The sequence below is a fragment of the Salmo salar genome, chromosome 22, assembly GCF_965601325.2.
Source record: "Salmo salar chromosome 22, fSalSal1, whole genome shotgun sequence".
NCBI lineage: Eukaryota > Metazoa > Chordata > Actinopteri > Salmoniformes > Salmonidae > Salmo > Salmo salar.
In genome coordinates this window covers 28,799,722-28,814,189 of record NC_138312.1, presented here as the reverse complement: position 1 = coordinate 28,814,189, position 14,468 = coordinate 28,799,722, and the positions used below count along the sequence as shown (strand labels likewise).

Here is a 14,468-nt window from a genome sequence, read left to right as displayed (position 1 = left end):
GAGGAAACCTGGCACCATCCCTACAGTGAAGCATGGTGGTGGCAGCATCATGCTGTGGGGGTGTTTTTCAATGGCAGGGAGTGGGAGACTAGTCAGGATCGAGGCAAAGAAGAACGGAGCAAAGGACAGAGAGATCCTTGAGGAAAACCTGCTCCCGAGCGCTCAGGACCTCAAAGTGGGGCGAAGGTTCACCTTCCAACAGGACAACGACCCTAAGCACACAGGCAAGACACCGCAGGAGTGGCTTTGAGTTTCATTGAGGTTCCCAGCCAGAGCCCAGACCGGAACCCGATCAAACATCTCTGGAGACCTGAAAATAGCTGTGCAGCAACGCTCCCTATCCAACCTGACAGAGCTTGAGAGGATCAGCAGAGAAGAATGGAAGAGACTCCCCAAATACAGGTTTGCCAAGCTTGTATATTAGACGCTAGAAGACTCGAGGCTGTAATTGCTGCCAAAGGTGCTTCAACAAAGTACTGAGTAAAGGGTCTGAATACTTATGGAAATGTGATATCAGTTTTATTTAATTTTTTTATCTAAAAAACAGTTTTTGCTTTGTCATTATGGGGTGTGTAGACTGATGAGGGGAAAAAAATATTTAATCAATTTTAGAATAAGGCTGTAACCTAACAAAATGTGGAAAAAGTCAAGGGGTGTGAATACTTCCCGAAGGCACTGTAAACTAGGTTGCTGTATTAGATTGACAGATTAGACTGGCAGGCGGACGGGAGGCCTCCCTGGTACACACACGTTAGCCTGTAAGGTATGCTAATGAATTCATCTCCCTCACTCAGACGTGACTAATTGACTTTTTTTGCTTACCTACTGAGACAGGCGACTGAAGGAGATATGTTGATAAAACTGCCTTAAGGATATACACCTATATATAGTCATTCTGATCTGCGAGCTGATTGTGTTTCTCTTTATGTTTGCAATAAAGATCCATTAGAAACAATAAATACATGACCACTGTAAAGACAGCTGCTCTGATGCATGTGACAAGCTTTTTGTGTGTTCTGGTATTTCTGTGTCAGGGAATATGATTGAACTGTATCTTGACTTGAAAAAACATTATTTGAGAGTCTAGGAAAGGTTGTATTGCTGATGTTGTATCCCAACTTCAGTAGGAGTTGAAAGGAATGTTAGGTTATGTGGTTAATCCTAGGAAAAATGTCAGCCAAGTCCGTCACTCCAAACATGGACAGAAAGTTGAACAGCATCGCCCTAATTCACTGTTGCAGAAATCAATGATTATTTCATGAAATCTTTGTTCAGTTATTGTCTGAAAGAGGCCGTGGTGGAATAAGGGGTTGCGAAGGGTAGAATGTCTGGATTGACAGAGAGCCTAAAGAACACTATGAACACCAGAACACAATGGTTAAAAGGTTTTCTTTCACTGCTGCAGGGCAGACTAGTGCCAGATGAGAGGATGGTTGTTGCTCTGACCCAGTGGCCTACAACAAGGGAGATTGGCTTGTATAAATGTGTCTTGAACACTGCTAACCCCCATCAGCCTCGGCTCCCAGCACCCCGTCTCACTCTTCCACCCCTCTCTCTGTCTTTCTCTCTCCCTCTCACTCTCCTGTCCTCTCTTACATCTCTCTTTCTGCTTCTCCTCTCTTCTATCTCTCCACTCGGAGCTTGTGTAAATGTGTGTCCTAACCTCATCAAACTGCAGCCTTCCCTTAGCTGGAAATCAGTGATATACAGGCTGTGGGGACAGAGTGGGGCTGGTACAGAGATGACTGGGCTGGTGGTTTGATTACAAACAGATCCAAGAATGGCCTGATCCATTAATAAAAGGATGAATAAATTAATGCAGGGAGGGATGGAGGAGGAAGTAGTGTAAGATCTGGGATCAGGACTTTGAGCTTCCTGTTTCTAAATATAGTCCCAATAAGCTGTCATTCATTAGCAACGCTCATAACAGCAAGACCCACCAGATACAAGGAGGACAGATGAGATGATTTCCTGTGCGTCATTGGACAGTGTTGGACAGGCAGTATTGGGCAGTGCAAGGTAGTGTTAGAGGTCTTACCCTGAGTGTGTTGGATGTTGAGCTGGTTGATTTGCTCAGTGAACTCGTTTTCCTCGATGCGAGGGACAGACAGAGAGAAACGTCTCTTAAAGTTCTTCATCTTGTTCATGGCGCTGAGAGAGAGAGAGAGAGAGAGAGAGAGAGAGAGAGAGAGAGAGAGAGAGAGAGAGAGAGGGCATACATAACAAGGCATACATGTATGTAAATGACTGGGTATCGAACTCTGTTTTTTGCTGTGTATCACTCCAGACCATGTAAGCCCACTGAGGTAAATTTCATCCCAGTTTACAATTGGCTCATTCATCCCCCTCCTCTCCCCTGTAACAATTCCCCAGATCGTTGCTGTAAATGAGAATTGGTTCTCAGTCAAATAAGGGTTAAATAAATAACACAAGTTTTCAGTTCCAAGGCAAGTTACTCAAACAACAGCATGTCCTTAACACTTTACAGGCTACGTCCACATTATACGATTTGAACCACTAACCATAATCCCTGGGGTGAAAGAGCATAACGATCAGACTGTCTGGACAGAGGAAAGTGAATATGTAACTACCCTCTGCTGAACCAATGTTCTCTAACCTAACTGCACACCCTCCCATGGCACACAGAACAGCTCTCGTTAGTGATTGGGTTGTGGTCTTTGGTTGAGGTCAGAAACAGAGAGACAGAGAGGCAGTCTCTGTGTGTGGTGCTCCCTGGCTGTTAAAAATTCTAACATCGGATCACAGCGAAATAGCAGGAGAGCATTTAATCAATACAGTCACCTCTCTGTCATGGCCCAGACACTACTTTGTCAATACATCACATAACCATATAAAACCCTCTCCCCCCACTCATTATATCGTTGTCTCACTCTCTCTCACTGAGCAGCAGTGCAGGTTGGTTGCTATGGTCTCCTACTTTCTAATTAGATTCCTTTCAGACTGTGTGTGTGATGTCATTATTTAAAGACCTGAGAGTAGGCAGAACTATGTTCCTCAGTCGTACACGTGTCCATGCATGCTTGTGCGTGCGTGCGTGCATGTGTGTAACGGACATCATGCTGCTTGCTTAGAGTACCGCGTCCTCCTAATTTGGCTCGAATCCAGGACCTCTGCATTTCTAGCACACGTGACCACCCTCCTGAAGCATCTTACCAGTCGGTGCCACAAGATATTTTACAATTCGTCTGTGTAATTTCATATTCCATTTTTCAATCATTTTAACCTGAAGATGCACACTTCCCTTTAAAGTGACAATCAGCAGTAGAAACATTATCAGCCCCTGTTTAGGTAGAAAGCTGAGGGATGGGCCTGGAGAAATGTAACCACCATCCATGATATCAACATCATAGTTCTGACCCTGTTTTGAGGCTATATAGTGTTTGTTTACATTTACTTTCTTTACAAACATTGGAGTAAAACAAGCTTATATTTTGGGTTCTGATGGGGTACAACAGTTGAACTAAGCTCATGAGAATAAGAATTCTGTTCATTGACTACAGCTCAGCATTCAACACCATAGTACCCTCCAAGCTCATCATCAAGCTGGAGGCCCTGGGTCTTAACCCCTCCCTGTGCAACTGGGTCCAGGACTTTCTGACGGGCCACCCCAGGTGGTGAAGGTAGGAAACAACATCTCTACTTCGCTGACCCTCAACACTGGGGCCCCACAAGGGTGTGTGCTCAGCCCCCTCCTGTACTCCCTATTCACCCACGACCGCGTGGCCATGCATGCCTCCAACACAATCATCAAGTTTGCAGATGACACAACATTAGTGGGCTTGATCATCAACAATGATGAGACAGCCTACAGGAAGGAGGTGAGGGCACTTGGAATGTGGTGTCAGGAAAACAACCTGGATGTACACATCACAGACAAACTGAAATGGTCCACCTACACAGACAGTGTTGTGAAGAAGGCACAACAGTGCCTCTTCAACCTCAGAAGGCTGAAGAAATTTGGGTTATTACCCAAAACCCTGACAAACTTTTACAGATGCACAATCGAGAGCATCCTGTCGGGCTGTATCACTGCCTGGTACGGCAACTGCACCGCCCTCAACCGCAGGGCTCTCCAGAGGGTGGTGCAGTCTGCACAACGTATCACCGGGGGCAAACTACCTGGCCTCCATAACACCTACAGCACCCGATGTCACAGGAAGGCCAAAAAGATCATCAAGGACAACAACCACCCGAGCCGCTGCCTGATCACCCCGCTATCATCCAGAAGGCGAGGTCAGTACAGGTGCATCAAAGCTGGGACCGACAGATTGAAAAACAGGATCTATCTCAAGGCCATCAGACTGCTAAACAGCAATCACTAACACAGAGAGGCTGCTGCCTACATTAAGACCCAATTATTTTTTTTTATTTCACCTTTATTTAACCAGGTAGGCTAGTTGAGAACAAGTTCTCATTTACAACTGCGACCTAGCCAAGATAAAGCAAAGCAGTTCGACACATACAACAACACAGAGTTACACATGGAATAAACAAACACACAGTCAGTAATACAGTAGAAAAAGTCTATATACAGTTTGTGCAAATGAGGTAAGATAAGGGAGGTAAGGCAATAAATACGCCATGGTGGCGAAATAATTACTATACACCAATTAAACACTAGAGTGATAGATGTGCAGAAGATGAATGTGCAAGTAGAGATACTGGGGTGCAAAGGAGCAAGATAAATAAATAATTACAGTATGGGGATGAGGTAGTTGGATGGGCAATTTACAGATGGGCTATGTACAGGTGCAGTGATCTGTGAGCTGTTCTGACAGCTGGTGCTTAAAGTTAGTAAGGGAGATATGAGTTTCCAGCTTCAGTGATTTTTGCAGTTTGTTCCAGTCATTGGCAGCAGAGAACTGGAAGGAAAGGTGGCCAAAGGAGGAATTGGCTTGGGGGTGACTAGTGAGATAAACCTGCTGGAGTGAGCTGAGATAAGGCAGAGCTTTACCTAGCAAAGACTTGTAGATGACCTGGAGCCAGTGGGTTTGGCAGCGAGGGCCAGCCAACAAGAGCATACAGGTCGCAGTGGTGGGTAGTATATGGGGCTTTGGTAACAAAACAGATGGCACTGTGATAGACTGCATCCAATTTGCTGAGTAGAGTGTTGGAGGCTATTTTGTAAATGATGTCGCCGAAGTCGAGGATCAGTAGGATGGTCAGTTTTACAAGGGTATGTTTGGCAGCATGAGTGAAGTATGCTTTGTTGTGAAATAGGAAGCCAATTCTAGATTTAATTTTGGATTGGAGATGTTTAATGTTAGTCTGGAAGGAGAGTTTACAGTCTAGCCAGACACCTAGGTATTTGCAGTTGTCTACATATTCAATGTCAGAACCGTCCAGAGTAGTGATGCTGGAAGGGCGGGCAGGTGCGGGCAGCGATTGATTGAAGAGCATGCATTTAGTTTTACTTGCATTCAAGAGCAGTTGGAGGCCACGGAAGGAGAGTTGTATGGCATTAAATCTCGTCTGGAGGTTAGTTAACCTCTCTGGGCTAGGCGGGACGAATTCGTCCCACCTACGTAACAGCCACTTTAAGCCTGTGGCGCGATTTTCAAAACCTTAAAAATCCTATTACTTCAATTTCTCAAACATATGACTATTTTACAGCTATTTAAAGACAAGACTCTCGTTAATCTAACCACACTGTCCGATTTCAAAAAGGCTTTACAACGAAAGCAAAACATTAGATTATGTCAGCAGAGTACCAAGCCAGAAATAATCAGACACCCATTTTTCAAGCCAGCATATAATGTCACCAAAACCCAGAAGACAGCTAAATGCAGCACTCACCTTTGATGATCTTCATCAGATGACAACCCTAGGACATTATGTTATACAATACATGCATGTTTTGTTCAATCAAGTTCATATTTATATCAAAAACCAGCTTTTTACATTAGCATGTGACGTTCAGAACTAGCATACCCCCCGCAAACTTCTGGGGAATTCGCTAACATTTTACTAAATTACTCACGATAAACGTTCACAAAAAGCATAACAATTATTTTAAGAATTATAGATACAGACCTCTATGCACTCGATATGTCCGATTTTAAAATAGCTTTTTGGTGAAAGCACATTTTGCAATATTCTAAGTACATAGCCCAGGCATCACGGGCTAGCTATTTAGACACCCGGCAAGTTTAGCACTCACCATAATCATATTTACTATTATAAAAGTTTGATTACCTTTTGTTGTCTTCGTCAGAATGCACTCCCAGGACTGCTACTTCAATAACAAATGTTGGTTTGGTCCAAAATAATCCATCGTTATATCCGAATAGCGGCATTTTGTTCGTGCGTTCCAGACACTATCCGAAATGGTAAAGAAGGGTCGCGCGCATGGCGCAATTCGTGACAATAAAATTCTAAATATTCCATTACCGTACTTCGAAGCATGTCAACCGCTGTTTAAAATCAATTTTTACGCCATTTTTCTCGTAGAAAAGCGATAATATTCCGACAGGGAATCTCCTTTTCGGCAAACAGAGGAAAGAATCACAAAGGCGGGGGCGGTCGGGTCACGCGCATAAGCCCAGAGTCCCTTGATCGGCCACTTGAGAAAGGCGATAATGTGTTTTAGCCTGGGGCTGGGATGACGACATTCTGTTTTTTCCCGGGCTCTGAGCGCCTATGGAAGACGTGGGAAGTGTCACGTTAGAGCAGAGATCCTTAGTAAAAGATAGAGATGGAAAAGAAGTTCAAGAAATGGTCAGACAGGCCACTTCCTGTAAAGGAATCTCTCAGGTTTTGACCTGCCATTTGAGTTCTGTTATACTCACAGACACCATTCAAACAGTTTTAGAAACTTTAGGGTGTTTTCTATCCATATGTAATAAGTATATGCATATTCTAGTTACTGGGTAGGAGTGGTAACCAGATTAAATCGGGTATGTTTTTTATCCAGCCGTGTCAATACTGCCCCCTAGCCCTAACAGGTTAACACAGTGTCCAAAGAAGGGCCAGAAGTATACAGAATGGTGTCGTCTGCGTAGAGGTGGATCAAAGAATCATCAGCAGCAAGAGCGACAACATTGATGTACACAGAGAAGAGAGTCGGCCCGAGAATTGAACCCTTTGGCACCCCCATAGAGACTGCCAGAGGTCCAGACAACAGGCCCTCCGATTTGACACACTGAACTCTATCAGAGAAGTAGTTGGTGAACCAGGCGAGGCAGTCATTTGAGAAACCAAGGCGGTTGAGTCTGCCGATAAGAACGTGGTGATTGACAGAGTCGAAAGCCTTGGCCAGGTCGATGAATACGGCTGCACAGTAAAGTCTCTTATCGATGACGGTTATGATGTAATTTAGGACCTTGAGCATGGCTGAGGTGCACCCATGACCAGCTCTGAAACCAGATTGCATAGTGGAGAAGGTACGGCGGGATTCAAAATGGTCAGTAATCTGTTTGTTAACTTGGCTTTCGAAGACCTTAGAAAGGCAGGGTAGGATAGATATAGGTCGGTAGCAGTTTGGGTCTAGAATGTCTCCCCCTTTGAAGAGGGGGATGATCGCGGCAGCTTTCCAATCTTTGGGAATCTCAGACGATATGAAAGAGAGGTTGAACAGGCTAGTAATAGGGGTTGCAACAATTTCAGCAGATAATTTTAGAAAGAGGGTCCAGATTGTCTAGCCCGGCTGATTTGTAGGGGTCCAGATTTTGCAGCTCTTTCAGAACAACATTCCAATCACTGGACACTTTAATAAATGGATCACTAGTCACTTTAAACAATGCCACTTTAAATAATGCCACTTTAATAATGTTTACGTATCTTACATTACTCATATCACATGTGCAGTATATACTGTATTTTATACCATCTATGCCGCTCGGGCCATCGCTCATCCATATACTTACAGTTGAAGTCGGAAGTTTAAATGTATTTGGCTAAGGTGTATATTTAATCCTAGTAAAAATTCCCTGTTTTAGGTCAGTTAGGATCACCACTTTATTTTAAGAATGTGAAATGTCAGAATAATAGTAGAGAGAATTATTTATTTCAGCTTTTATTTATTTCATCATATTCCCAGTGGGTCTGAAGTTTACATACACTCAATTAGTATTTGGTAGCATTGCCTTTAAATTGTTTAACTTGGGTCAAATGTTTCAGGGAGCCTTCCACAAGCTTCCCACAATATGTTGGGTGTATTTTGGTCCATTCCTCCTGACAGAGCTGGTGTAACTGAGTCAGGTTTGTAGGCCTCCTTGCTCACACACACTTTTTCAGTTCTGCCCGCACATTTTCTATAGGCTTGAGGTCAAGGCTTTGTTATGGCCACTCCAATACCTTGACTTTGTTATCCTTAAGCCATTTTGCCACAACTTTGGAACTATGCTTGGAGTCATCGTCCATTTGGAAGATCCATTTGCGACCAAGCTTTAACTTACTGACTGATGTCTTGAGATGTTGCTTCAATATATCCACATAATTTTCCTGCCTCATGATGCCATCTATTTTGTGAAGCGCACCAGTCCCTCCTGCAGCCAAGCACCTCCACAACATGATGCTGCCACCCCCGTGCTTCACAGTTGGGATGGTATTCTTCGGCTTGCAAGCCTCCCCCTTTTTCCTCCAAACATAACGATGGTCATTATGGCCAAACAGTTCTATTTTTGTTTCATCAGACCAGAGGACATTTCTTTAAAAAGTATGATCTTTGTCCCATGTGCAGATGCAAACCGTAGTCTGGCTTTTTTTATGGCGGTTTTGGAGCAGTGGCTTCTTCTTTGTTGAGCGGCCTCTCAGGTTATGTCGATAAATGACTCGTTTTACTGTGGATAGATACTTCACAAGGTCCTTTGCTGCTGTTCTGGGATTGATTTGCACTTTTCGCACCAAAGTACAATCATCTCTAGGAGACAGAACACGTCTCCTTCCTGAGCGGTATGATGGCTGCATGGTCCCATGGTGTTTATACTTGCGTACTATTGTTTGTACAGATGAACGTGGTACCTTCAGGCGTTTGGACATTTCTCCCAAGGATGAACCAGACTTGTGGAGGTCTACAATTTGTTAAGCAAAGAGGCACTGAGTTTGAAGGTAGGCCTTCAAATACATCCACAGGTACACCTCCAGTTGACTCAAATTATGTCAATTAGCCTATCAGAAGCTTCTAAAGCCATGACATCATTTTCTGTCATTTTCCAAGCTGTTTAAAGGCACTGTCAACTTAGTGTATGTAAACTTCTGACCCACTGGAATTGTGATACAGTGAATTATAAGTGAAATAATCTGTCTGTAAACAATTGTTGGGAAAATTACGGCATCATGCACAAAGTAGATGTCCTAACCGACTTGCCAAAACTATAGTTTGATAACAAGAAATTTGTGGAGTGGTGTAACGGTCGTCTGGAACACAGGACCAAAACGCAGCGGGAATATGAATGCTCATCTTTTTAATTTGAAGAAAAGTGAACACTTACAAAAACAAACAAAACAACGACTACACAGTTCCATAAGGCACAGAAGCTATACGGAAAACATCTACCCACAAAACCCAAAGGAAAAACAGGCTGCCTAAGTATGACTCCCAATCAGCGACAACGATGTACAGCTGTCCCTGATTGAGAGTCATACCAGGCCAAAACAAACAAATACAAAAACATAGAAAAAAGGACATAGAATGCCCACCCAAATCACACCCTGACCAAACTTAAATAGAGACATAAAAAGGCTCTCTCAGGTCAGGGCGTGACAAGTGGTTGAAAAACGAGTTTAAACCAATAAAATTGACCAATAAAATTTGATTTTATGAGTCATTTATAAATTATAGTCTTTAAGAATTAATGGGTATATGCCATTAATTTATAAAAATAGATGTAGCAACTGGTGATTGCCCCTTTAAAAGCAACGTCTGTTAGGCAGATGACCAGCAAACCTAGTGTTGCATTAAATCTTTCCCCTCAAAGGATGGGAGAGAAGAGAATGATAGTTCTATGTCCTTTGGATTCAGCCTCTCGATTCTTTGCTCTCCTCAGAGATCTGTATATAACGATGAGATGCTCATGTCTCCGTGCCCTAACAATGGGAGTCATTGTCCCAAAGGCGGGAAGACAGGCGACAAGCTTAGATAGATCCAAAATAAGACCATCGAAACGCATTTTGCAAAGATTTGGGGAAGAGTGAAACATCTCGCTTCGCCTTTTCCTCTCTGCTCTCCTCCCTTTTTTCTCTTTTCAACTCTCCAAAGCAGCTTAATTGTGTGTGTCGTAACGTAAATATTTTGTATTTCTTACTGATCCCCATTAGTACCTGCCAAAGCAGCAGCTACTCTTCCTGGGGTCCAAAAAAGACTAAGGCAATTACATACAAAATCACACAACACATTATTACACACTACTTTACCACATCATATCTACAATACAAAATCCATAATAAAGCAATATAACAATATTATAATGTACGTGTGTGTAGTGTGTGTGTTCGCATGTGTATGCGTATGAGCCTGTATCTCTTCACAGTCCATACTGTTCCATAACGTGTAGTTTTATCTGTTTTTGAAATCTGATTTTACTGCTTGCATGAGTTACTTGATGTGGAATAGACTCTGCATCATGATGCAGTCATTCTCTCCTCTAATTTGACCCAGGAGAGATTGACATGCATGTCATTGATGTTAGCTCTCTGTGTACATTTAAAGGCCAGCCGTGCTGCTCTGCTCTGGGCCAACTGTAGTTTGCTTGTCCCTTTTTGTGGCACTTGACCATATGACTGGGCAGTAGTTCAGGTGCGACAAACCTAGGACTTTTTTTGTTGATAGCGATACGGAGAGACCTCTCCCCATCTTAGCTACCGTTGCAACAATATGTTTTGACCATGACAGTTTGCAATCCAGGGTTACATCAAGCAGTTTCGTCTCCTCAACATGCTTGATTTCCACATTAGTCATTACACGATTTAGTTGAGGTTTAGGGTTTAGTGAATGATATGTCCCAAATACAATGCTTTTAGTTTTTGAAATATTTATTTCTTGCCACACATTCTAAAACTGACTGCAGCTCTTTGTTAAGTGTTGCAGTAATTTTATTTGCTGCAGTAGCTGACGTATGTAGTCTTGAGTCATCAGCATACGAAGTGTTCCTGAGCACAGAGTAAGTGTGTTTGTGTGTTGTCAGGGAAGTGTTACCAATGATGGTGTGCTCCATGTATCTTGTTTACAGACAACATATCCCTCTGTTTGGAGCAGGGTGCATTCTGGGAGCTCTATGCTCTGAGCCAATAGGATGGCTTTAACAATGTCAAAGAACATGGCGTCAGGCTCAGTAAATGTACAGTATGACTGTATGTGTGTGTGTGTGTGTGTGTGGGGGGGGGGGGGGGTCAATGCAGGATACACAACTACAGAAGACCAGAAGATACAGAGAGCAGAGAAGATTGAGAAAAATAAGTTATGAGTGTTCTACGTTCCGTAGTCAACACATGAAGGCTCAGTGGGGTTTGGTGCATTTGATTGGGAACACGACCCCCCCCCCCCACACACAGAGAGATAATGAGACGATTAACACACACACACAGACACACACAGACACACACACACACACACACACACACACACACACACACACACACACACACACACACACACACACACACACACACACACACACACTTTCAGAGGGCATCTGGTCATGTAGGGGTGCCAGCAAGGCTCAGTCCCGCCATTCATTCCCTCTGATCAGTCCTGGACACAGATAGCCTTAATGGTGCATATTTATCCTGAGAGAGAGAACACTAATGGTCTCTCTGCTCCACTCCAGCAATAGTCTCTCCTGTAAAGTTTAGAAGGCATTAGAAGAGTTAGAAAGGGAAAGTTGAGTCTATTAGCTGCTTGTGTTTTTTATCACTTCTGTCTTAATTGAATGAATCATCATGATCCATCTAACTATTGTTCAAATAGTCTTTCTAGCAAAAAGGACTTCCATAATAAATCCTGTCACATACTGTAAATCCACAACCCAAATGTCTGTAGAAATCAACCATTGTCCTGGATTAAACTTCTCTCAAGAATACGGCCTACTGAGGTAGATGATGTGTTGCTTGTTCACTTTGGCGTCATGGGTTTATGCAGGTCAGTGCCCATCAGGAACATGACACACACACACACTCTCCAGCCCACAGAAATATCCCAAAACCACATGAAATAGGCTGAAATGTGTGTCTGGGCTCATTGGTAGGAAAATCCATTACAGTAGGAAGCAGTCTAATCTGACCAGTGTGATTTTCCAAATCAGACCTCTGAACCTGGCAGGTCACCAGAGAGGAGACAGCAGTCACAAACAAACAGATACACAGATATTTCAATGGAAAAAGAAAGGATGAGAACATTGAAAAAAACATTCAAAGTGCCATGGCAAATATGCATCACAATCCTGAATACCAATACCTTGCCTTTGACATGGTTTGATGGATTTTAAAAGGGAAGTTGTGGAAAGCAGATGAGCATGCAGTAAGAATGGCACATGATGTGAGGAGAGGGGGATGTGAGAGGAAGAGAAAGAAAGATTGAGCTGGTGTTTATTTTGTATAAATGGATTTAAGGAAGAACAATGAATGAGTGTGCCTTTGTACTGTGCAGACTGCTCAGTCGTGAGGCCAACTCTGGGCCTGTGGTCATATTACCTCTCGCCCCAACAGTTCACACGCACCGAAAGACTGCTCATTCAAGCGATGCCTGTGTAACTGGCGGTAGCTCTCCAAAACACACACAAACATACATACACACACATACACACTCTTTCATCCACACAAACTCGTTGTTTACGAATACACACAACACAACCACTCTGTCTCTACACACATCCGACAACATTCTCCTAGAGAGAATGTCCCGACAGGACTGCAGACAGAAGGCACACACAGGAACATTGAACATCTGTCCTCAATATACCAGAGTACAGAAGCACATATGCACCATTGCACACAAGCAGGTACACGCACAAGCAAACTCACATCCAAACACAGTCGTTGACCGGTCCAGTGCAAAGTTTGTTATTTCCAGGTGCAAGAGAATAAAAGACAAGCTACTCTCAAGACACAAAACAATCCACTATACACAAAGAAAACAGAATTGGAAGCACTTATGTTCTTCAGTGAAATGTTATTCATTTTAAAGGGCTGTTGTGGTAATTGTGTGTGAGTGACTGCAGATAATATAAGTACAGTACAGTGGTGAAGGACTGTTGTTTCTCCTCCGGTCATGTTCCAAAGGGACTGTTGTCATGTGGTCAACATTACAATCGCATGTCTCATGGACTCAGACACACCATGCATGGTGGGAGTTTTCCCCTGCTCTGTCCCTCCTCCATCTATCCCACTCTCCTCATCTGTGGTGAGACAATAATAAAGATAACCTTTTGTATTTTTCCTTGCCAGCAGCAGAGAGATGATTCGTAAGACAACAAATGCTCCTTTCTTTGGGCTCTCTCTTGTCCCCCCTCTTGGTCTCTCCCTCTTCGGTGTGTGTGTGCATCTCTCTCGCTCTCTCTCTGAACAGAAGGCCGACTGTACATCATGGGCCTAAGTGAAAAACAAATATCTCACTCTGCTGGGTCAACATTAGAGTGCTCCATTGTGTTCCCGGCTTGGCCTTGCAGATTTATGTAATAGGACATTTATGTTACACATTCTTATCTTGTTTGGTCATTTTCTTTTTGGTTATAGTCATAATATGACATATTGTGCTTGCAATTACAAAGTCTTTGTGTGCACTCAGTGTTTGCAAGTGTATATTGTAAAAAAAACTGTGTGTGTGTGTGTGTGTATGCTTGTTAATGTGCTTATGCAGGTGCATGTGATGTGATTGTAACTGGAACATCAGATGTCGACCTTGGCTGTGTTGAACTAAGTGTGCTGGAGAGTGTATGACTGCAGAGTGTCAATTACTATGTACTGTACTCACTCACACAGGCGTTATTGGCATATATACAGAAAACAGAGCAGGCTGGGCACTTTCCTCTGTCTGTACTTACAGTAAACACCCCTGCCCAGTTATTGAATGATAATGTCTGTTTTGTCTCTACACATAACCTTTGGAAGGTATCTCAGTGAGCTAGATATCTAAAGGAAGAGTGGAGAATCAGGACATATTTAATCTGCTGCTGAGGTCATGTTATGGTTAAGATAAATGTTATTTACAGCATGTACAGTCATAGCCGCAGGAAGTAGGGGGGGGGAATCATTAAAGTAGTGCACTGGGTCTTTAATAGTCCTGTATAAGCGGAACCACACGCCGACAAAACACGCACGCACTACCCTCTGTAGTGCCTTGCGGTCGGAGGCAGAGCAGTTGCCATACCAGGCAATGATACAACCAGTCAGGATGCTCTCGATGGTGCAGCTGTAGAACTTTTTGAGGATCTGAGGACCCATGCCAAATCTTTATAGTCTCCTGAGGGGGAATAGGCTTTGTCGTGCCCTCTTGACGGCTGTCTTGGTGTGTT

The 14,468-nt window shown here is 43.3% G+C and overlaps 1 protein-coding gene across 1 annotated transcript in view; it reads right to left on the bottom strand.

Moving 5' to 3' along the window:
- cdk18 (cyclin dependent kinase 18) overlaps positions 1-14,468 on the bottom strand; it is a 55,483-nt gene that overhangs the window by 17,772 nt on the left and 23,243 nt on the right. Inside the window, exon 2 of the mRNA XM_014166939.3 lies at positions 2,039-2,151. Coding sequence (XP_014022414.2) covers positions 2,039-2,147 — 109 coding nt within the window. The 5' untranslated portion in view covers positions 2,148-2,151. The remainder of the gene's footprint in view (positions 1-2,038; positions 2,152-14,468) is intronic.